This window comes from Polistes fuscatus, unplaced genomic scaffold (genome assembly GCF_010416935.1).
Source record: "Polistes fuscatus isolate 324 unplaced genomic scaffold, CU_Pfus_HIC Scaffold6, whole genome shotgun sequence".
Taxonomy (NCBI): Eukaryota; Metazoa; Arthropoda; class Insecta; order Hymenoptera; family Vespidae; genus Polistes; species Polistes fuscatus.
The window spans coordinates 11038706-11065551 of NW_025113140.1; the positions used below are offsets into that span (position 1 = coordinate 11038706).

General features: G+C 28.5%; 2 protein-coding genes across 12 annotated transcripts in view; one reads left to right on the forward strand and one right to left on the reverse strand.

Annotated features, from left to right (window-relative positions):
* The window catches only part of LOC122523428 (regulating synaptic membrane exocytosis protein 1), a 118614-nt gene that overhangs the window by 73127 nt on the left and 18641 nt on the right, over nt 1-26846 (reverse strand). The gene's annotated exons all lie outside the window — the stretch shown is intronic.
* LOC122523429 (chymotrypsin inhibitor-like) lies at nt 11087-12035 on the forward strand. Its single transcript, XM_043645170.1, has 3 exons — nt 11087-11185; nt 11675-11784; nt 11903-12035. The coding sequence occupies exons 1-3, from the start codon at nt 11137-11139 to the stop codon at nt 11978-11980; spliced, it is 237 nt and encodes a 78-aa protein (XP_043501105.1). The 5' UTR covers nt 11087-11136; the 3' UTR covers nt 11981-12035.

Sequence of the window (26846 nt, forward strand, 5' to 3'; positions counted from 1 at the left end):
ACGTGAAGAAAATGCCACGTGAAATCATTAAAGCTTTATTACATGGGTAATAAAAGGTTTGATAAATATAGTCATTGTGTATGTGTGTGCGTGTGTGTTGAAAAAAAAAATTATATAAAATATTGCTAAAAAAGTTAATACATAATTTCTGTTTAAATTAATATTCAATTCTGATCTTTTTAATCTGAAATATTATCAAAAATAAAAGGAAATGTTTGTGCTTTATAATTTTATTTTGTAATTATAAAAATTCAAAGAGTATTACGAATTATTGTTACGTAAAAAGAAATAAAAAGGAAGAAAAAATACGACAAAACAAGATAAAATTAAATATAAACAAAGAAAAAAAAAGAATAATATACGCTACCACAAAAACCTTCGTATAGGAAGGCAAACGAATAGTCGATTAAAAAAAAAAAAAAAATACATATAAGAACAATATACACACATCTGCCCCGGGAGATACACAAACTTACAATTTAAAAAGAGAGAGAGAAAAAGTAAAGAAGATAAAAATACAGGAACGTACGTACAGTCACATTGCCTCTACAAATATACTATAAAAAAAAAGATTTAAAAAAAGGAAAGAAAAATACGAAAACACAGAGAGGTACATAAAAATGATCAGAAAATTCATGAAAAAAAAAAAAGAGAAAGGAAAAATAAAAAAACACGTATGCATACACGCAAACAAACTTACAGAAGTTTACAAATAGTAAATAAAAACTTGGTAAAATGCTAAAAATATTTGATTCATTAAATCTGCTCACGAATTAACATTTCGCGGGTGCCAAGAGAAGCAGTTGTGATTTTTAAACGATTTCAACCGTGTATATAATTCTGACGTGTTTTAAACTACTTACTATATCTGTATAGGTATATATGTATTTACGATATACCGAGTGAGGTATTTTAAACAGGTCACCTGAATAACTCGATTGCTATCGGCGATAGAATAAAAATGTGTCGGAAGAAACTTATTTGTTTTTAGTTTTACAATACCATGTATGTGTAAAACTGTTTATTATGTTATGTATTTATTTTATATGTAAGAGAAAGAAAATAAAAAAAAAAAAGCAAATAATAAAAACTCCAGCGTAGTTCATTCCGTACGCATCTCAAAACACCCTATTAGATACTATAGAAAAATTTATCATTCCATTTAAAAAAACAAAGTTTACCTTTCATATATTTTCTACGTGTTCTTTTGCAAAAAGAAAAAAATTGTTAACACAGGATTATATTAGATTAAACAATCAAGTAAGTTTCGTCTAACGCATTTGTTTCTATTGCTAATGGCAATCGAATTATTTAGGTGGCCTGTTTTAAATTCTGCACCCGGTATGTATATATATACACACATATATGTATATACGTATGTACAAATAACTCGGCAGTGTTCGTGGGTGCACCTATAACGTTGAAAAGGGAAAAGGTAACTCGCGAAACTGCATACTATCGTAAATTTCACTATATTCGACGATGCACCTACCAGCCTTTAATTGCTACTTCTGTTAATTGCAAGAGACCACCGTTTTAGACTTGTCTATTTACGATCTACTAATATATACGGGCTCATGTAATGGGTTCGTGTAACGTGCTCGTGCAACGGGTTCGTATAACAGATTCGTGTTACGGATTCGTGTAACAGGGCTCATGTAAAGCTTGAAACACATAATATCAAGTTACGCGAAATCACATTGAATTCCTAGAAAAAATATTTCAATCTGTCGTAATAAAAGTCAACTAGTAGGTGTGCATGTAATATAGTACACGTTTGAAGTGTAACTTCCGTATCTAACTCTTCTATTTAGTTTCAATTTCTCTTTGTGCTAATACATTATATTTATTTCTTCTTTATTTTTCTTGTTTTTTTCTTCTCAAATAATTCCTATAATCATTTCTAATAATCTTTTTATCTATTACTGTTTATAACCTTAAATAATAACGCATTCTCACTCCTAATACTATTGGATCCCTCTTATACTACCTTAAACAAATGCATCTCGCCATAACTATTGATCGATGCATCCCATACATTTATACACACGCATAACTAGCTAATGCTAGAATCTTCCATACTTTGTTTAACTGTCGATCGATTGATCCATACATACACACACGCACACACAACTACCTAACTCTGAAACCTTCGATATTCTTCGCTTGTCAGAGCAATGAGCAGTAAGCAATGAGTAATGCGGATGTTTATGCAAATGGAGATATTGGATATGTTTATATATATATATATTGCATAACTAACAATTAGCTAATCGAATAAGAAATCTTGCAATGTTGAAGTAAGTCGCTTGATGACCCATTTGGGAGATTTCTCATTTTTACCATAGCAACGTGTAACATTCATTCTGTTTTCTGAATTTCAGATATATATGTATAATATATATATTATGCATAGGAACAGAATATTTTATAATATATATACGTGCATATTTATTGTACATATTTACACATTTTTCGTCCATAAATGTCATATGCTCTTTGCATATTTATCGTGCATAAACATTCCCAGTTTAGTAATGAGTAATGTGCGTTTCTTTTGCATTTCTTCTCTCTCTCTTTCTTTTTCACACACACACACACACACGCGCGCGCGTATACACATTCGTAGTCGTTGAATAACTATAAGCACCCACGTTGCGGAAAATTATCAGAGGGAATTTGTGCCTTCGTCGGGAATCATTATGAGATAAATTAATATCCGCAGGCGTAAGAGTATTACGAAGAGAAGGAGGGCGGGTTTAAAATTCCATTCCATCCATTGTGCTCCTCTCTCTCTCTTTCTCTTTCTCTCTCTCTATTTCTCTCTTCATATTTATTTCTATCTATTTTTCACTCACTCACTCATCCAGACTTTACCCTTTTTTGTTCCTTCTTCTCTATTTCCTATTTTCTATTTTCTATTTTCTCTTTCTCTCCCCCTCTCTTTTCTCGATACTGGCCCTTGCAACGAATATTAAGACCAAAGGAATGTTTATTCCTTCTGTAGGCCACGTTTCTGGATCGAGGAACGTGTATTATCACAGGACTATGTATTCTGACCTCTTCTTAGAGGAGTGAAGAATTGCACGTATGCGCGCACACACACACACACACACACACACATTCACATATATATACTTTGCTATTCGACCTCTTTTGCGCCAGGCTAGAAAATTGTTCTGGCTTTCGAATACTTCCATCGATTTATTAGCTCTTTTTTCTTTTTACTTTTCCTTCTCCTTCTCCTTCTTCTTCTTTTCTTTTTTAAAAAAACTTTTTCTAATTTTTCCTTTCTATTTATTCATCTTTTTTTTTCTTCTTCGAAGTTTCGGGTTACTAAAGAATATTCTTTTTTTTTATTTTATTCACTATAGTTATTCACGATAGATCGTACTTTTTTTCTTTTATATTTTTTTTCTCTTCCCCCCCCCTCTCTCTCTCTGTCTCCTGTTTTTTTAGTCTTGTAGTGCTGCTGGTTGCTACTAGCATCGTATCGTTCATTTTTTTATACTTTTAATTTGTTCCAATTTTGTTGTTGTAGTTCTTCGTTTTTCTTTTTGTTTTGTTTTCTTGAATAAACCGTCGATAATCGGAGAATATCGATAAGGGTAATAATTGAAGTTGATTATATGCTGTGCACTGTTTGATGAAAAAATTATCTTCTTATAAAATTGTGCATATACACACTTGGTATATGTGCAATATATTATGATATTACTTTGTGTATATTAAATATAGAATATGTATTAGCAAATATAGTATTATATTTGTACATTTTGTTGCATTGAATATTTGCAAAAGAAATAAAACAAAAAAAAATGGAGGTCGTATAATCGTTTTCCCTCAACTCGTAGCTACACATTTTCCTTATTGTAGTTTTCGTTACTCTACTTTCCTTCTTTTTTTTCTTGTTTCTTTTTTCTTATTTTGTCGTTAGCTTCTCGATATTCGGTACATTCCGTGATTTCCTTCGAGACGATACTAAACCTCCGTCTCGCAACAGAGAAAAGTGATTTTTGTGTGGGGAGAATCCAGTAATATCCTTTTCAGAGAACGACGTTTTTATCGGGAATATCAAATCTTGCATTTACTTCGTAACGTTTCTGGTCGTTTCTACGTTTCACAATAAATTCTTTCTTTTTTTTTTTTCTCTTCTTCTTCTTTCATATTACAAGCAGAAACGACGACTGATCTTCGATATATATTATGAGATTTTTTTTCTAGATTTTTTCTCATATGAAAATATAATATCAAGTAAGATTAATCGTCGTACGTTACGTTAGAGTCTCGTGCTATTCAAAGAAAACGAACGTACGATATTTGATTATTAAAAATAATTGTAAAAAAAAAAAACTAATACGCTAATGAATATAAATTTATTAATAAATTTTATTCATTTTCTAACGAATACGAACACAAAAACCGTTCTGTTGTCTCAACATTCTGCAAATATAATTATTAACAATTTTCAGAAAAAATGATATCGTAAGTTTTCATTTTATTTACGTATAAAACCGAATAACCCCCCCTCCTCATTCCCACCCCCACAGGTGTTACCGAAGAAATCGAGATCAAAATGATCGGTATTGTTCAAGTATCTGTTTGATTTACTATAAGTGGGAATTGTGTTAGAACTAAATTTTGACATAAAATATATAAATAGACTTGTTAAATTAGGAGGCTGAAAAGTGTCGTAAAAGAGTAATCGATTTTTAAAATTACCTTTAAACTTTTCTCTCACCTCGATATTATATAATCCTTAAAATGAAACTGGGAAGTTTTGAACGACGTTGAACTTTCAAGGCGACAACTTGAAATTCGGATTACAACTTAACAAGGACTAAAACGTTTTATAATTATATGTGTGTGTGTGTGTGTATTTATATACGTATATACATATGTTTATGTATATACGTTTGTAATATGTGTAGATATACAAGTTTTAAGTTGAAAATCCTAGAATGTTGCTTGGCATGTTTGCGAGAACTATAGAGAAACGCCTAAGGGGGTGCCATGGCGTGTAGTCATTTTCGTGACTTACGTTTGATATATAACAAGTTTAAACGTGGAAAGACCCACCCCTCTTCCATTCCAACATTCGCCCTATTTATCCCAACCCCCTTCTTGTTAAAGTTATGTCTCCCTTTAAACTGACTTCGAGTACGATATACTATAGTACACATGACTTTTACAGATATAAATTATTAAATGGACAATTGTTTTATTTGTTTATCATTATTCTTATTAATGTTCGTTTTGTGTTGACCTGGTTTAAGAAAAAAAAGATACAATACTAATCTTTTGTTGCTTTGTTAGATAACAACTTTTATTTTATATAATATATTATCCAATTGATAGTTTGAAAAAGTATTTTTTTTAATAATAAAAAATTCCTTCTTCGTTCGTTTCTTACAAATGAAAATATTTTTCTAGTTTTTTAATTTTTAATTTTTGTTTCTTCTTTTTTTCTTTTTTATTATTATTATTTGTTTAATTAATTAAATGATTCAGAAACTTTCTTGGTTTTGTTAACAAAAAAAGAATGTATTAAAAGTAAAAACGAAAGAAATTAAGAGTTTTTTCTTTCCTACCATTCTAATCGAAATATTTTTCCAACCCTCATTCAACGATCAAACGACTTTGCAAAAATACCAAAAGGAAGAACGAAATGAAGTTATTCTCTGGCGAATATATTTCTCGTTCAATTTTTGCTTCTTTTTTCTGTCCTGTTTTATCTTTTCGTTTCGCAATAAGGACGATTTTAACAATAGTAAGAGAAACGGATTTTTCGTTGAGTATTGCAAACGCGACAATGGGGAAGAATTTCTAGAACGTTACTCGCGTTTACCATTTCAACTTTCCATTTATTTTTCCCTTTTTTTCGTTCCATGAAATGCTTCAGCAATCCAACGAAAACCATAAAAGTAGAAAGAGACAATGAACGAAAGGAGTAAAATTAAATAATTTTAACGCCAAGTTCCAAGATAAACGATATATTTGATATATTATATTATTATATTAATTATATTTTTTTTTTAAAATTAATTATGAAATATAAATTAATACAATTAAAATTCTACGTTAAGTTATATATAATTTAATATAATAAATTAATAAGAATATAATATATTATATAATGCATTGCTACATATACACGAATAACATGTGCATATATTATAAATAAAATTACATAAACGATAAATTAATTATACCACGTAAGGTATAATTTATAAATAAAGTAAATTTTATTTTATGTATTTATATAAGAAAAGTTATGAGTGTGCTCGTGTGCGTTTGAGAGGGGATGGTTAAATATGATTAGAAAAGACGATTAGTAATAAAGTTTATACGATTGTTTAATTTGCTTGGAGTATAATAAGTTGAAATTAAGGGACGTCCGAGATAATATTGCTCGTACCAATTAGTCTTACAAGAGAAGTTGGTGGAACAGGATGGATTCTACTACCTGATGGACTGCAACAAGTAGTAATGGTTTGTGGTTAGGCGAACTTTAAGTAGTACGAGCATATCTTCGGCTTACTTACTCTTATCTTATTCAACCTAATATCTACTGGGTGTAATATTAAAATCTACAAATCTCCTAAATATCTATATTATTCATGATTTTATAAATTGCATTGTTTTAAAGTACACATTTAGGGGTAAATTAATTTTTCTTTTTTCCATAAAAATTTTTTTGAAATAATTCCTTTTCAATGGAATTTCTCATATATTTCCTCATTTTATTTTTAATAAAAGTTCCTAAATTATTTTCGATAAAATATAAACAATTTATTTAAAAACAAATGTAACATTATGCAAAACATTTTTCTATTAAGATAAGACAAAATGTATGTATTTACTTATGTTTTTTTTTTTTATTATGACACTTGTCAAAATTTCTTTTTATATTTTTTATATATCTATTATAATAATAATAAAAAAATAAGACAAATAGAGATGTTTATTTTTATGTTAGTAAGTTCTCACTTAAGTCAAAACATGTTGATAAATGATCTTACTCAAGAAGATTGATGAGACATAAATTTGGTTTCAATTTGTAAACGAGGGTTATACAGGCCCAAGCTCCTCCTCGTCTGATGCAGACAAGCTTTAAGCGTCTTTCGTATAAAGAGCAACTAACTCTCTACTCGTTTTGCTGACTACTTGTTGAGTTTTCCGAACGTGTCCTCGCAAATCGAACTAAGCTTTTGTCAACTAAGTTTCTCTTTGATCCTTACAATAAGATTAATTTTCTTCTTTACGATTAAAAGTATACCTTTTTTCCTTTTTTTTTTTTTTAAATTAATTTTATATATGTCACACAAGTAAACCCTCAACTTTCTTATTTCAAGTTTTGCAATCAACGAGTTGAATAGTAAAAAAAAAAGCCTTTCAGTTATCCGATAATAATCATTAAAAATTAATACAAAGATACGAGAAAAAAACATTTATTTGTTTTATAGTTGATATCGAAAATTACTTATTTTTTTTTTCTTTTTTTCTTTCAGACATATAAGTCGAAAAAAAATGTGATAAATATTAACATTTGTTCGCACAATATTTATTGCCAAATAATAATAAATTTCAAATTTTGCTTTACTTTACATTAAAGTACAAATCATGCATGATTGTATAAAATTAGCAACATATATGAGTGTATGTATAATGTTATGTGTGTAATGTATAATTGAGTTGTATGTTTTTGGTGGTAACATTTATCAGAGTTTAGGTAATAACCGATAGGCAGATAGCAACTGGTAGTCAAAGTAAACACAAAAGCGATAGATCGTGCTAACATTAGCGTATAAATGCGTGCTTACATGGGTACCATGCTTGTCAGTCAACCTGTTTCATCCCTTAAGCAGTCACTACTCGACACCCTCGATTGAGCACGTGCTAAGTTTAGTCAAGCGTTAGAATGAGAGAAAGAGAGAGAGAGAGAGAGAGAATATTAGAATCAATCCCACGAATTTTAGCTTTCATTCTTGCGTATCAAATTACCAGAAAATTCGATTACTAATATTGTAGAGTCCATTCGTCTATTTATTTATTAGATAAATGAGCATGAAATACGATAATTTAAAAATAAACTCGATAATTTTAATTTTATTTATGTATTTGAAATTGCAAGAAAATTCTAATAGTAAAAAAGTAGTAATTTTCATTCATACGTTTAAAATAGTAATATTATAACAATATTACTAACATCATAATTTATTTCTATATTATACTTATTAAAAAGAAATGAATATAAAATACAATAATTCAACATACGCATTTGAAACAAGATTATAATTTTTATTCATATATATTATATTTAATATTTCAAATATTCAAATACTATTGCAGCATAGTTAATTCATATGTTTAATATAATATATAACTAGTACTTCAAGAAGGAGAGAAAGAGAGGAGTGTACTTTTAAATAGTATTTTAACTATACTGTGTTTTATCGTTTGTAGAGTTTGAGAGTCGATTAATACGGTCGAGTATCGATTATGGCACCGATAACTACTTCATAGTACCCTCGTTCAACGATTATTACTTGCTGCTCAACGGGAGCTCAATCGATTTTCTTCCATTAATCACTAACTTGATACTCTACGTTTCAAATTTTCTATAGGTAAAACGAAAAAAAAAAACGATTTTCGAAGTGATTCTCATTTATATTGTCTCATTTATATTTAATTATTATTATTATTATAATTACCATGATCATTGGAAAACTCTCGATGATTTTATTTAAAATTTGTAATTTACGTGTATTGAGAGATTACACGCTCGTTAAATAATTCAATTATTTATAATATGATTATTAACATAATACTTAATTTATTTAGCAAATTATTAATTATATTTAACAACATATTCTAATATATATTAACGTAATAACTATATAATTGATATTTTGCTCGAACGTGAAAATCTTTTCTAATTTCTTTATAAAATTATTTTTCGTTTCGATCAAAATATTTTATAATGAATTGTATTTAACATGTCAGATAAAACGGCGCATTAAATTTCATTAAAAAAAAAAAAAAAAAAAAAAAAATTATCTTCCATTGAAACGATACCCATAATTTTATAAAAAGAAACAAAATTCGCGTCATCCTAAATCGAGCAACTCCTAAATAAAATGAACCGACATTCTAAAATATCATCAAAACCTCGATGTAAAAATATACGCTATCGTTAATAATAATTATCGATGTTCAAAGTATAATAGAAGTGTGCTACGTTAAAAAACGTTTATTATAGAAGTGCTAAAAGTCGACGAGGATGTTACGTGTCTGTTTTAAAAATAACGATCGAAGATAAAACGTGCAAACGCTAATAATGTACACCTACGCATATACACGTGCACACATATCAAAAACTATCATATATATATATATTATATATATCAGAAATGAAAACAAGTAAAAAGAAAATATAAAAGTATCCTTCAATAATATGATAGAAAATAGCAAAGAAAAATATTAGAACGTTTGATTGATGTTTCGTTGAATAAAAAATGAATTTGAAAGATATACTTTTCCATTTCCACTCAATCCTTCTCAAGTTACATACAGGGTGAGCTAAAAATTCTTCGATGTGGATCCAAAGTTTTTAAATTATTTTACAAATAAAACGCTTGTTACATAGAATACATTTTTTTTTCTCAAATCGTTAAATTATAAGTCTAGAAAAATTAATGTTTATATATAAAATTTGTAATGTGTGATATAAAAGTGATTTTAAAAGTGACCATAAGATTTTTGGTTCAGCCTGTACAAATACGCACATATACGTGTAATATAGGAATATACATTTACAGGTACTGATATATGAGAACACGTGTATACACGTAGGGTGTGCCAACGGGAAATTAAATTAACCTTCTATGCAAACATTAGATGCACGCAATGTAACGGGTGTCGTAGAAATATACACCAACTCTCACTCATTCACTCATATTGTATGTCAATGGCTTTGTTTCAGGATTCCATTTGAGTATATGCAGCTGCCAAGTTTAATCGAGCTACAACGAGCTTAGACTTCGAACTAACAATAAGACAGCTTGTCAATATCGATCAAAATGTTTTAACGCATAACATGCTCGTTGTCTTATCCGAAAAAGGAAATAACGATGTTAGAGAGTTCTTAAAGATAGTGAATTATTATTTTTTCTTCTCTTCCAATTAAAAAAGTTTTTCAGAAGTTATACTTCTTTTGGCGCGTTGGGGAAAATGTAATGGGAGTGATTTTTTTTCCGAGCGTCTCTAAAAACGACACTACGAAGTTTGTCGATATTTACGACGCGCGGCAAAGCGATTTCAAGTTTACGGCATGAAGTTGTCTTTTCTCTTCTTCTTCCCCTTTTTTTTTATTTGAAATCTGTTTCGAAAAATTTATATATTTAATAATAAATATTTTTATTTTAGTGACTTTTTATTGGTTTTATGAGATGGCTCGCTCTTTTTCGTAATACGTGGTACCCGTTTCGAGAGTGAACAGGGGATATAAAAATAATGTAAAAATTTGATCATTAGTTTAATGTTCCATTTACATTATAACCTTTATTATTTACGTTTCTATAAATTTATCAAAGTTTATTTGATTGGTCAAGATAATTAACTACCTATAGGATTAATTACGTTTTTTCATATTCTTGAAACTTTATAAATTGGATCAATCGAAACGAAAAAGAAACGATATGAGGCATAAGCAAATTATTTAAAAAAAAAACTATTTTATTCATTAAAAGTAGAAAAAAAAACAAGTAACTCTTTTCATTTATGATAAGTATATAATAAAATAGGTATATTCCAAATTATACGGAAGTTAGCATTAAAAGTTATAAGTACGGTGTTAAAACGTTACCGCATTACGTAAATAACGAATACAAGTATTAGTATAGTATTCGTTATAGTATTCGTTTTCGCCTTAGTTTCTAGTAGAAATTATCTTAGTTTTTAGTAGAAATTATATTTTAAATATAATGTTAAACAAGGTGAAGCTATATGCGATAAGCTATACCCAGAGATAAGAAAACACTGGGAATATAAATAGTTGCTCGTGAACGACGTTTCATTCAGTCTCATTGTTTATTTTCAATTTTGTAGTAAAGTAATTCAATTCTTAGTAACGTTATGTCTCAATTTATTACGATTTTCTTATTCTTGAATCTTTTAATACCATGTAAGTTTTATAATAATTTGGTTTAAACGTTTTTTAATAAAAATTACCAGACACTTGTAAAATTTTGTTCGAATCGAAAAGCATTTTTTCTTATGTATTATTTGACGTATTATTTTTATTTCGTATTTATATTTGTTAATGATTTATTGGATCAACAATATTTGAAATAAATTGTCACAATTTTAATTCAGTGATCAATATTTTAATTAGACGATTCAGTATTTATAATACGGAGACGGAAAATTGTATATATAATATTTTATTATTTATATTTTATTTTTATTTGTACTGAACAAAATATTCATATTATACGAAAAACTATTAAATACTGACCAAATAAATGAAAGTGTTTTGTTATTTTATATTGTTTTCTTTTTTAAATTGAAACCTCGAAATCATGCTCGTATTTAACAAATTTATTTTCGAAATTATTGAGTTTCGGCACACATTTGTTAATTATACGATATATGTATGATTCATATGTTACAGATATGGTATTTGCATCCGAATGTGGACCAAATGGGGAATTTAATAATTGTGGAAGTCTTTGTGATCCTACTTGTGATAATTTCAATCAACCGAGACAACCATGTGTACAAGTAAGTAAATTTATCTAAATTTATCTACAAATATTTTCTTGCTATTTTTGTTTCTTCTTTCTTCTTTCTTCTTCAAATTCTGTTTCAATTTTTTATTAATTAATTATTTTTATTATAGGTTTGCGTACCTAAGTGTACATGCAAGAGCCCATATGTACTTAAAGGCAGTCAATGCGTTTTACCCAGTCAATGTTAATCTTGAAAAATAATAAGATATTTATTAAACGAGAAAAGTTCAATAAATATTTATTATATTATGTTAGGATTTTTTTGGTTGTGGTTACATTTATAAATCACGTGTACGGTAATTAAGTAATTTAATACGTATGTAAATTATACAAAAATATAAAATATAATATAATATAATATAGTAATCGCTTAGCATGTGTTCACGTCCTTTCATCTTCGGATGTTCACAAAAGAAGAAAAGGAGGATTCTTTTTTTTTAATACGAGCTAAATGTTCCTATGCAATTTTATCGGTAATTCATTAAAATAAAACAATAGATACGCGGTTACACGCTATTCTAAACGTTAATTTCAACAAAAATTATTTACCAAATTAATATATTATTTAAATAAATCGAAAAATCCATTTGTATGCTTCAATAATAATAATAGTAATCATTCTTAAATTGTTATTCCTTCTCCATTTTTTTTGTTCGAATTTACTATTGTACGATAATTATAAAATTGAGATCTTCGAAATCTCAGGAATACAATTTTTTCATGTTTAATTAAAAAAAAAAAAGAATATTGGCTTTGGAATAATTTATTTTTATCTTAAGAATTTTTTTTTTATGAAATCAGAAAGGATTGAAATTTTGTTGATAATACTGCATACGTATGTATGCTACAGTATGTATAAATACTATCAAAAAAAATGTAACACAATAAGATAAAAATCAACCTTTGGTCCAACAAACAAAGTGTTAACTTCTAATCCATCAAATGATTTATCCCAAGGTGATAACAGTATCTGCTTTGCGGCTTAATCGATATCAAAGTAAACGTAATTCGTGGTATATAATAGCTTATATACCTTTAGAAAGATACCCCCTTCTTCCTTATCTCTTTCAATCTCTCCCTTTCTCTTTCTCTCTATGTAAACTTGATATCAAAAATGATATATGTATATATATTATATGTACAGAACACTCGTTTCAGGCGTTTACGATCTTCCCAAACACATATACGTAAATGTACATACCCTTGCCTAATAAACGTGAATAAACACATAACATTGCACATAGAAAGAAAAAAACAAAAATATATTAATATTATATGAACATAGCTCATTTAGAAAAATCTGATCAATTTGTTTTATGGAAAAAAAAATAAACCGAACACCAGAAAATGAATATTAATAATGCATATAATTACATGTAAAATATATGAATATTTGTATATAAATAAACAAATGTGTTAACATGTGTTTTGCATATAAAAAGATTTTATATAATTAAGAAGAGTAGGGTTATATTATTTATAATTCTAGTAAAATATTTTGACATTTAATGTGTTTTCTTATTGTTAAATTAAGAAAAAATAATTAGATGAAATCTATGAGGATGAAAGTAAGTTCACCTAATAGTTTTATACATTTTTATAAATTTTTATAGAAAAATATTAAGTTAAATTATCGTTGGTAGATGGCGATGTTTTTTAAAATTAAAAGAAAAACGACGTTATTTCTTGTGAGTGTATCTTTTAATATAAATAATATTAAAATTTTCTTTCGTATAATTTACATGCAGTAATTGTCGATTGTTTTATCTTTGATATGAGGAATATAAATCACTATGCCAATTAGTCACAATTAAGGTGAATAAATTCGGATCATTGCGTGCAAGAACCATTTTACATTTTCTTGAGTTTTGTCTTATATTTTGGTGGTGAAGAAAAAAACAAATGAAGAAAATAGCGGAAGGGACGAATTTAATTTTTATTGCGAATGAGTTGCCTTCGCTTTTAACGATTTACGATGGGGATTTCTTAGAATTGTGTGAAATAGCTCTTCGAGGTAGCCGTTGATTCTTATTAAATGTTAGAAATCACGAAACACCGATGTTTAAATATATTCGAAGCATTTTAACTATAAACTTTAATGGGTTTCACTTTTAACGCGGCAAACGTTCCAAATAAAACGTTACCTATTTTTTTTATTTCGTTAATTGTTTTCATTTAAAAAAAAAATTTTTGAATATGAGTTATCTAGTTTTAAAAAAAAAGATATATAGAAAAAATATATTTATATATATTATGTGTATAAAATAAAATACTGTTTTTATGCACGATTTTGAAATAACACGGTCTAAGAAAGAAATTGTTTCTTTTTTTTGTTTTCATTACTATACGTATTTTATTCTATATTTATTTTTTACTCAAAATTTGACACCCGGTACGTATTTGTTAAAATTTTATTACGAATATTTTGATTTTGTTTCAGACTCGTATAAAAATATCGATTATTTCTTTACACGTGTATCTATGACTAATTACAAATAGATGAGAAGTAATCCAAAAAAAAAAAAAAGGAAAAGAAAAAAACGGTAAGAAATTCTAAGATAAAAATAAAATACATCGAAAAGAAAAATGCAACTATCGACGTATCGATTGGGATCATTTATATTGCCATCAAGAATAACGAGTCGTATAAATTTTTGTTTCCGATATAAAATCAACCATTAATTTATTTAGATTAGGTTCTAATTTTGAAAATAGGTCAGGCGTGGAATAAACGGTGGCGAATAAAATTAGAGACAACTCTTTTCTCATCGAAATGGATATTCGTGAAATTCACACTGACAGGTATATTCATACTTATTATTAGCTATATAACATGATGCATGGATCATTGATAATCGTATACACATAAGTATATTTTTCACCGTTTATATACTCGTACGTATTATATACTTATGTATGTATTAAACTGTTATGAATATTGCAAAAGAGAGTGAATGAAAAAAAAAAAGAGAGAAAATCATCACTGAAAATACTACGATCAACAATATGTTATGGAAACAAAAACGGTTTATTAAATCAGATAGTTTATTATATAATATAATAAGTATATATAAATTTAAAAAATTAATAAATATATAATATATTCAAATGAATGGGTCGACAAGTTTTTAGCTTAAAAAATTCACTTTCATTTTTCAACATAATTTCAAAACTTTGAAAAAAGAATAGGGCTTATAACTTTTCATTCAACTAGCGTAATATAATATTATAATAATATTGTAAGAAAAGAAAAATATTATTCGAACGGTCAGATAATTATTATAAATATAATTAATGATATTATATTTAAAATAATAATATATTCATTTTAGAATATATTATACTTGTACGATAATAAATATTTAAAATACCACATATCTATTTATAATAATAAAAATCAATTATTTACATAATCCTATAATTATTGTAAAATAATTATCAATATTATAATTGCTTATTTAAGAATTTTCTTTTCTTTGATTTATAAAATGACTGACGTAAGGCGATTAGTAAAGTCTAATTCCTTGGATATAGACAGGAAATAAAGAAGGCATAGAAATCTCGGAAAGTAATCGCGTTATAACAGAACATTTATTTTCCATTAGAATAGGCAAGATAAACGATAGAACATCGACGGATAATCGGATCGTTTCGTTCGTTCGTTCGTTCGTTCGTTCGTTTGTCTGTGAATAACCGATTTCTACGATTCCGTTCTTCCGTATCGATAACTATCGAATGTATATATCGAATACAAATATAATAAAAAGAATTCACCATTTTTTCGAACAGATCATTATAGATAATAAATTAATTTAACAAAAATCATTTGAGATTACTTTACTGTAGATGAAAACACTTCCCAAACTTTATATTTTTTAATTTAAAAATAAGAACAAGTAAGTACATATGCATACACATGAAAAGAAAAAAGAATATTAAATAAAAAAAGAAAAAAAAAAAACGAAAAGAAAAGAATATTAACAATCATATATATATTTCATAGAAATTTTATTCGAAATGTTAACGTATTATGTTCAAACCATTTCTCGTTTGTTTCTAACACAATAAATAGAGGAATATTATTTGGTTGTTTGAACATCTAATTCTTAATATGTTTGCTTTCAAAGGCTCGCATTTCTACCAAAGCAACCATATATCTACCTCTCCTAAAATCAGAAATTATTGCTGCTGTTCTAATCGTAAGCTTCTTGTTCGTCTTTCTCTCTCTCTCTCTCTCTCATACTGTTTCTAGGCGACCTACCCAAGACGCAATCAAAATACGATTACGCGTTGTAATTAAGCCTCGAGTGCTGAGATAAACTCGATTCCTGACGAAGAGGTTTATGCCTTCGGCCTTCGGGAACGTGTGTATGCGAACAGTTGACGGGATTTCGAGATAACTAAGGCATGATAGTATCATTCTAAGAGCTTCCTTAGAATATTAGCACTGAATTACATTAACATCATTCTATTTCTTATTTAATATATTATTTTATCATTATTTTTCTCCAACGCCCCTCTGCCCCCGTCCCATAGATATTTTCTGGTTGAAATGTCTTCAAAATATGAAGTTAAAATATATTTGAATGAAAAAATGTTTATTTCGTATTTATACATGTTGAAATATAACAAAAAATGTAATATTTAATAATCCATTTTAAATTCATACAAATTATCATACTATTTCGGTTGAGCAAAATATTTCTTTTTCGTATTTTTCTGTTATGTGAAATTAAAATCGCATAACTTTGATTATATTAATAATAAAATTAATTTTTTTTTAATTTGTTCACTTATCAGTGAACAACCAACATTACTGACATATTTATACCTGAGCATACAAATATCTGCATTAATAATTATAGAACACGATTAAATAATATTGAATCAAGGATAAGTATTAAATAAAAATAAATAGAGGAATACACAAAGACAGGAAAAAGAGAGAGATAAAGATAGATTAGGTATTGTCACGAAACAGTTAAATGCAATTGGAGGGAGACAACTGAACCGGAAGTAACTTCTTCAAGGTAGCACATTAAAGACAAAAGATTTCTCCGTTCATCGATGACACATTCACATAACAAAAGCTAATGTTTCACTCTTACGAATATAATGCTTGCCCTTTAAACCATGTTACAAAACTTTCCATGACTTCTTCCATTCTCTTCTTCCTCCTCCCCCTAACCATCTCACCCTTTATCCAACATTCTCTTTCGAAGACGAACTTAAAAACACATTTTATTTCACAGTAAAGCAATTAACGTAATTTACGGGGGTTAAATGATCTATATATTGTATAAACTTCGAAGGATATTCAGAACAAATCTTTTCTCTCGTTTTTTTTTTTTTGTTCTTTTCTTGTAAAACTAAATTTTTATCGTTTTAACGAAAAATAAAATGAAAAAGAAAAAAAAAACAAAAAAAATATAAAAAAGATATTATTAGAAATTGTAATTGATCCATCGAATTAATCCGACTATCGATTTTGTCTCGTCATACAAAAAATAATGTAAATATATGTGTATACTTTTTTTATTTCTTTCTTTTTTCTCTATCAAGTGAATTAAAAGTTTATGGGTGATTTTAAAAAAAAATCAATAACACTCTTTTTCTAAAGCTTCTGGGTGTTAGTAAATTAAACTTACAAACGATGCTTGTTATTTTCTAATTTGAAAAAGAGATTTTAAGCCTAAAAAGACTCGAAAGAGGAGTAATTGATTTTTAAAATCGTCTAGGAACTTTTGACCCACTTTGAACTTCTGTCCATTACTGTTTTGTCCTTTCAATACGTCCAAACCTCTCACTCTCTCTCTCTCGCTCTTTCTCTGTTGGCAACACGATGAAACTACCGAAAATGTATTGTACGATCCCGTATATACACACTTTGAAAATTTTCGATGCAATGACCTGTGCCCTTTTGTTTCAAGAAGTACCCTTTCGAGTTATCGATCGACAAAAAACATTCTCCCGTAAAAAAGAAACTGAAGGGTTCTTCGTTCGTTTGTTTATTTTTCTTTTGTTTAGTAAATCACTTTTTTAACGAGAAATTTTTTAATTGCTAAATGAAGAGAGCTAATTACCGAGAGCTTGGAGAAGCCGAATTCATTAAATGATTATTATTAATTATTCATTAATTCAAAAAATATATTATCAAACGTGTGTTTTATCCTTATTTTATGGATATCAAATGTACTCGCATAATTGTTTCATTTCGATAAAGTAAACATTTAAACAAAAAACTATTATTTGATATTTTAGATGTACAGACAAATAATTCTCATCGATTATCGCAAATCGTTAATTAAAAATAAGAACGAAAAGGAGAACCAAAAAAAAAAGAAAAAAGAAATTAAAGAAATAAAAACTGACGAGGAATCAATTGTACGATCAAAAAAAATGTACGTACTGTGACAGCTCATTGGGTAATTGTTAAAATAATTTGAAAGTCAGAAGAAAGAAAATAAAATAGAAAAAGATAAAACGAGACATTTGGAGTTGTCTAAAAAAGAAAATGTTACAAAACGAGCTAACATGATGTAAGGTATTATTAGTTAGGGTATTAACTGCTACTAGAAAATCTCATGTTTCTCTCAGTTTGTTTCTTTCTCTCTCTCTCTCTCTCTTTCTTTCCCCTGTTTTTTTCTTATCAAGACTACAAGAAAAAAAAGAGGAAGAAGTAGAACTGGTAAGGATAACACCGAATAAGTGTCAGAGTAGAAGAAGAAGAAGGAGAAGGGAGAGGCATAAGAGCCACTGGCTAGGAAATGGCTGCCACCTGTAGCTATTGATCGGTAGGACGAAAGCTGACTATGTGTCTATGTATACTATCTTTTTCTCTTTCTATCCATCCATTTATCTGCCTTTCTATCTATCTATCTATCTATCTATCTATCTACATAACTACTCGACTTTGTAAAAAGAAAAAGAACATTTTAAGCTGACATCTCCTATTACATCCGTTTGCTTGACCTCGTATTATCTTCTTTCTCTTTCTCTCTTTCTCTTTCTTCTTTATTTTTTAAATTCGTTCATCTCCCTATTTCTCTCCATCTCTTTCTCTCTTTCTCTTTCTTTCAATTTCTTTCATCTCTTTTTGTTCTACTAATTCTGTATACCACATAAAATCGATTCAATTACAATGTTCCGGTTCGTTTAACCGATTTTCTTCGCCTTACCCTCCTTCCCTTTTTATTCCTCCTTCTTCTTTTCCTTTTTTTCTTTAATTCTTCCTCTCTCTTCTTTCCTCTTCCTCCTCTCTTATCCTTCTCCTTTCCCTTTTCTTTATTCCACCTCTAAGCATCTAAACATCAGGCTCGTTCCTTTCTATTCTCCATACTTCCTTTTTCTAATAATTTTTGTTCATTTCTTCTTTCACTTTCTTTGTGTGTAAATCTTTCAACGACTCGTCAGAGCTTGATATTTTTTTCTTTTTCTTTTGAATTTCGTTCGAACGAACTCGTTCATTTCTTTCATGCTTTCGTTTTCATTTTCTTTTCTTTCGAAAAAAATTAATCAAAAAAAGGTTTTCCCAAGAAAATCATTCTTCTTCCATTCGAGAGAAGATAATGACGATGATGATGATTTAATAAATAAAAGAAATATGCGGATTAGCGAATCAAAGCGTCCTAGTTTTCTTTACTTTCATAGATTATATTTATTTATGCTTTCATTAAAATGCAAAATAGTGAAAGAGGGAGGAAGGGGAGGTGGAGGAGTAGGGGGATGAGAAAAATTTGTTTAAAGTTGAGAGGATTAGCTTGATAAATCGTTATTTTCTTTTTCTCAATTTATCTGCTATGATTCCAGCCCCATCTTCGATCTTTAAAATTATTTCACTCTCTTGGAATTTTCTTGCGGTTTACAAATGCATGCATACATATACGTATATATATATATAGAAATAGAACTTTAAGTAGTTTATTTTGCATAAATATTACTATCAGGGAAAATCTCTTTTCATATCTCGAGTTTTACAAATCCAAATCTTTCATGTTTATTCGTTGATTCTACGTAAATATTGATATTTGTATCATTTTATATATGGCCGATCTTAGTTCTCAATATTTATGTGACATGTAATATGTAATATGAATGTACATAAATATCTACGTAAACAAAAACGTGAGCAAATACGAGATCATATATATCAAATTATAAATTAATATATTATTTTTTTGTTTAATTTTAATCTTTCACGTACATATAATTTTATATTGTACTGATATACGAAAACGTTAATATATATATATATATATTTTAATTTTTAATATTTATATATTATTTTAAATTTTACGTCAAACAATTTTTACTTAAAAATAGTTTTATCATGTTAATCTTTTATATGTAGTTTATTTAATATTGTAATAATAAATAAAAACATAAACACACAAGCACAATTGTTATATAGTCCAATTGATTTCTATTTTAAATCTTAAAAAAGAACACAAAGAGAAAAATAATCAATTTTCAGTTTTGAAGAATCAAACGTTCTTAAAAAAGAAAAAAGCCCGCCCAACCGCTTAAAAAAAGGAAAATAGACGTCGTAGGTTTTATGGGATTAGTCGTTTGGCTTTGTGAAAGAGGGTTGGACGAGAACGATTTGATAGGTATTATTCCATTGTTGTTCACGTGAATTTCTCGCAGGGCTCTTATTTTTCTCTCTTTTCAACCTCCCCCCTCCACCTTTCTACAATCATCCATATCCCTTAGAAAATACGTTAGACCTGGCAAGATGGTATCCCATAAGGAACATCAATTTTAAGAAGCATCACGTTTTTCGTACGTTTGCGAAAAGTGTGTGAAACCTTTACGGAATTTTCTATGACTTTCTATTGTTACTCTCTCTCTCTCTCTCTCTCTCTCTCTCTCTCTCTCCTTCTATCTTTTCTTTTAATGTTTGGATAAGAAAAAAACAAAGAATGAAATGAATCAATGAACATAAAAAGAAGGGATATATAATATATTAGAGACGAACAAATAAATAAATAATTTGAGAAGATTCTTTTATTCGAAAAGAAGAAAAAGAAAAAAAAAAAACAATACTTTTCGACGAAAACTCACGTGATAATTTAATTGATTTAATCCAGGCCGAACGAAAATTAAGATTTCTCCGAGATTTGCTCGGTCGAGACGCGTTAAAAATTAATTACTTCCTCTTTTCAAAAATATATCATTATTTTCTTACCTTCTTATTTTAATCAAATCTTTTCACGAGACATATTATATAATACAACGATACATGTCATTTTCATATCATATACATGAAATATCGTAAGAAAATTCTAAGCGAGATACTTAAAAATTCATTTTGAATAACATTAGTCCTTACGTAGAATCTTTGAAAAATTTATTAATCCTTCTAGTCGATGAAAGAGGGAAAGAAAAGAAGAAGAAGAAGAAGAAGAAGAAGAAAAAAGAAAAGAAAAAAAATAAATAAATAAAATCAATAACGCGAGACAAGTACTTTTCTTTGGATTTATTCCGGAACGAAATGTCCATTTGAAATGTTACAATACGAAAAAAAAAGAAAGAAAGGAAGGCAAGGATGGAAGACAAAAAAGAAAGGATAAAGGAAATAAAAGGGACAAGAATGGATGATATTTTTAGAAAGACTTCGTGTTCGATTAGAAACACTCTCATTACCAAAACTCGTTTTTTCTTATTCTTGTTTCATCTCTTTTTCTCGATTTCTCTCTTTAAATGTGAAACTAGAACGAAGAGGAAAGTTATAGATCAATATTCTCTCTCTCTCTCTCTCTTTCTATCACACTCTCTTTTTATCTTCGATATAACAGACTATTCGTTGAAACGTTACGGTATAAACCGTTCCAGCGTATCTTGTTTGTCGTTAAAATCGTCGTAAATTTAGCACGGGGACAACGTCCGAGATAGAAAAGAAAAGAAAAGAAGAGAAAACCAAGACTTACTAGTTTGTTAATAAAATGGGATAGAAAAAAGTATCCCTTTAAAATGTATATATTATATTTTATCTTACATTAATAGAGTAACGGAGAAAAACGAAGAATAGAATTTCCATATACAAATTTTTTCTTCTCACTTTTGTTACTCGGATAAAAAAAATAAGAGAAATTGTAAGATAACGTAATATAATAAGAGAATAAACAACTTGTTTTGGAAAATATTTATCGACGATTGAGGGTGTTGTGTGATTAAATCCAACAACAAATACTAAACATTTATTTATGATATAATAATGATTTATCATGATTCGTGATTAAATATTATGATTATTTTCAAATTCGGGGGTATTTATTTTTGTAAAAATTATCTATACTTAAAAAACAAAAGAAAACAAAAAATTATAAGTTTAATAAAGAAATAAAGAAAAAAATGTAATATTATTACAAAGAATTTGTCATACACGTTTCGCAAAATGTAGACTCGGTTAATAGATCACGGATAAACTTTTATTAGAATTTCAGTCTCACTTGGGTTTCATCGTCCTCGTAGCCGTTGCTATTTACAAGAGTACATAAAGAACTCGACCGTCGTGGTCGGTCAAGCTCTAGTTCGACATTCTTCCCTTCAACTCCCTTTTTATCCTCTTCAAATCCAGCGATTCTTCCTATTCCTTACATCCAACTTGAAACTTTTAACTTTTACTTCTTTCCTTTCAAGTTACAAAGCCAAATGTTTGAATTTATTTTTGACAAATTTAACATGATATTTCTTTGACTATCTAATTTTCTTATCGTACATTTAAATTAGATTTAATTCATCTCGTTTAGAATCTGACGATAGAATAAAGTCTCGGGGAAAATAAAATAATATGTCGGAAGACAAAAAAAATAAGAATATTTGTTTTCCTACTAGAGTAAATGTTAAACAAAATCTACCACCATCAGAATGTTTAAACGATGAGAACGTTTAATTCGATACGAAGAAAAAAAACAAATTCAAAGTATGCATTTCATGTATTCACGTGACCGATGTTGAATAAGGTAAAAGTTTGAGAACCGTGTATTTTGATTAAGTTTATGGAAAGCAAAGGAGGGCTTGCGTTTGAGTAAAATAAACTTTTTCAGTTCTCTCGAGTGAAATCAAGTAAGAAAGAAATAAGGATTGAAAGAAAGAAAAAGAAAAAGAAGAAGAAGAAGAAGAAGAAGGGATGAATGATAAAAAAAGAAAAAGAAAGAAAATGAGAAGTTTTCGTGTGGCAATTTCGCGTGACCCTCTCTCGATTCTCGTTTCTATGTACATAGATCGTAGTATTAACGCGTTTGATAGTCTTAAGAAAATGTAGCGTCAAATCTTTAAACACGACTACAAAATATTTTCTCTTTCGAGGAAAAAAAGAGAGAAAGAGAGAAAAAGAGAGGAGAGAGAGAGAGAGAGAAACAATTTTATTTATAAATATTTCCATAACTCCTCCCAATTCCTTGTTGGATATTCATAATCGTAGCCACTGGGGAGTCACGCAAAACTCGTAAAATTCTAAACAAGTAAAAGCGAGTAGGTAGAAAGGTAAAGTATAGCAGGTAGGTAGCTTGGTAGGTGTATTCCTGAACAAGTACTATTACCCAAAACAAAACCATTCAGCATTTTCCCTAAAGTTAGTTAATATGTATATATGTAAGCTTATATATTATAATACGTACGGCTAGAATAACTTCCTGAAATATATGTGTTGTCATTACAAAGAGAGATAGAGAAAGAGAGAGAGAGAGAGAGAGAGAGAGAAAGTTTAGTTAAAATTGAGAACGATTTCATGAATAAACACATTAATTACTTCGATCTAGTTTCCAAGCTCTTTTCTAATCCTACAAAATAAAATTATATAATTTAATTAACGCGCTACGATAAGATCTAACATAATTAATTTAGTAACTAAGCGATCGAAATCGAAGATAGGATTTAAAATGGGAATGGATCTAAATGTTCGAAAAAAATAGTATAAAAAAGAAGAAGAAGAAGAAGAAGACGACGGGAGGGGAAGGAAAAGGAAGGAAAGAAGGAAGGAAGGAGCGCGGGGCGTAGGGGGTGGGGGTTGGGGGTTGGGAGGAAGGAAATGATTTCAATCAAGAATTAGAAACGTAGAAGAGAGGAACGTTGAATGTGCTGAGTGAACGAGGTTAGAGATGGGTCGAAGAAAGCTGGAAAGAGGATTGAATTTTAGCCCCCAAATGATGAGAGGGTGGGGAGAGAGAGGGTGAGAGAAAGGATAAGAGGGTGGGTTTACGGTTAGGGGAATGAAGAGACGGGTGGTGTTTCGAGGTCGAGGGCTGTCGACCGACCTCGACCGATCAATATAGCTACAGGTGTCCGAAACTACCAGTATTACTGTGCTTTAGTTAATAAAAGCGCTAAATGGCAACAACGAAAGGGCATTAAACAAATGGAGAGAACAAAAAATGTAGAAATAAAAAAATGATAAGGGGGGACAAATGGTGACGATTTGGACGAATTGTTATTGTAATTCGCTTGATACGTTGTGTCCGACTGTTGAGATTTCTTTTTGTTTTATAGCTTCTTTTTTCTTTTTTCTTTCATTTTATTCATTTGTTTGTTATTACGTTGTTTCAATAAAATTACGCGTGTACTTTTTAGCGTAATGTTATGAATTTCATAGAAGGAATGTGGGTTCACATTTGATATACACACGCGGCGTACTTATTTTTATTTAAAACTTTTGTCATTTTAATCGTTGTTGTAATAAGTATTCGAAATATATTAACATATTTTTCTTCTTTCTTTATATATTAATGTATATAAGTATTCGAAATTATTATTAACTTGAAGTTGTTCGCAATTAATATTTATCGAAAATAAAATGATGGAGAAAAGAGGAAGCAAAAAAAAAAAAGATAATAAAAAACATTTCCAGTAATTCTGTTTTTCTATTACGCGAACGCATTCTTTTTTCTCTCTCTCTCATTAATTATTACAAACCAATAATAATTGTCGTTAGGGACCCGTTGTCGTTTTATTTGTTTTGATTCGTGTATTTCTTTTTTCTTCCAAAGTAAATCAAAAGATTTTATCGAAAAATTTATCCTTTTGATGGTTTTTATTATCTTTCCCTCAGTTTTATTTCCTCTTTTTTTTTTTTTTAATTTTGTACTCCCGACTTTCAACTTTTATATTCTGCTGACCTTACGTAAAAGCGAATGTTTTAAAATATCGTACTTTTAATACTTCGCATTTTTTTATATTTTTTCTTTTTTTTTGCTTCTTATCTTTTACCTCCCCATTTTGTTATTTTTTTATTTTCCTCGGGAACATATCTCTCCCTCTCTCTCTCTCTCTCACGAAATATTTTCTCTTTGAGCTTTGCTCTTTGGTGACACGCTATTTCAGGCAAGGTATAAACGTAAAAAAACTTTATATATTATATACATATATATATATATATATATTTATAAAAGCATATGTATGCATATATAATACATATTTTTCTCTTTCTTTCTCTTTTTCTTTCTTATCACGAAAGCGCTATACATTAAAAGGCTTGAGTGAAATGATTTATCAAAATCAAAGCTTTTCCTCTTACCTATTCATTTATATATCTATATATCTATCTATCTATCTATCTATATCTATCTATCTATCTTTTTTCTTTCATTTTTTATACAACGAATGAAAAAAAAAAGAAAAAAAAAGATTTAATCTTTTCAATAAATTTTTCATCCTTTTTTTTTCCTTCCTTCGATTTATTTATCTCTTCGTTAAAAAATAAGCAAAAAAACTTGACGTTTGTTAATGAATTGACAAAGAAAAAGAAAAAGAAAAAAGAAATTATATTTTTAAAAAAGTCGGTTAATGGAAATTGCAAACGCTTTTAAAAGGGGCTTGTCGATAAACGTTATCATCTCACCAGAAAAGGGCTTCCACTATACTCAATCCCTCTCTCTCTCTCTCAGTTTGACGACATCATTTCTCGATGAATTTAGTCAAACTTTTAAGTAGAAATATTCTATATTACGTAAATTTTCGATGTTCGATTATACATTTCGTAATTTATAATAACGAACGTCGTATTTCTCATGAAAATTAGAAAAGCGATTTTAACGTTACCAATATTATTTATTACTATTACTAATACTATAACTATTACTAATAGTATTAATATTATTGGAAAATTTCGTCGAGCAAAGATATACATATATTATAATATTGTTTTATAATTCGAACGGAAGCATCGCGAATTTTCTCTCGTAAATACCACGGAAATTATTGCGATTCTCCGTTATTGTTCAATATTTCGTCGAGAATTCTAAATCGTTCTATTTACATACGTAGATATCTACGTACGTATCTGTAATCAATGTAGAATGTTCATAAATTACTAGCGATGCGTTCCTCGAATCGTTGATGCTGTTAGTGCTTCGAGCGAATTCATTAGTTGAAAATTAAAAAGGCAGAGAAAGAAGGAAACAAAAAAAAATAGAAAAAGAAAGAAACGCACGCGCAACGAAAAAAAAATTAAAAATAAATCCTACGAAGCATTTTAAATTGAATATGAGCAGTGTTTTATCTTCAATTTTTTAGATTTCAATATTTCCAAAGTATTTTTTCGAAAAAAAGGGGGAAAAAAAATGGAGAACAGAAGTTAAGTACGTTTATACTCGCGTTTAGTATTACGAGTGGATCGTTAACGTTGTGATACAAAATTTCTTTTTTATTTATTAAAAAAAAAAGATATTTTCTATATATTGTCCATTCAAATTCAATAAAAGAATTTTAATTAATTTAATATTAACGCTAATGCTAATAATAGTATACACTTTTGCGTATATAAAAATGATCCAATTGGTATGATCAAATAATTTGTTACATTTACATTTTTTCATTTAACAATATCTTTTTTACTTAAGTTAAAGAAATATTTCGTTCGCGGGAAGTAGCTTGTCGAAAAAAAAAAGAAATATTTGTTTACTTTATGTATACTAATTTACCGACGATAGTTCAAAATTTTTTCTCCCTCCCTCTCCCATTTTTTTGGTTTTATCGCCAATCCACCATACCTAAAATTCCCCATTTCTTCTTCCCTCCTTTTAGTCGTTTTAATTTCGTCGAAATTTTTCCTTCGTT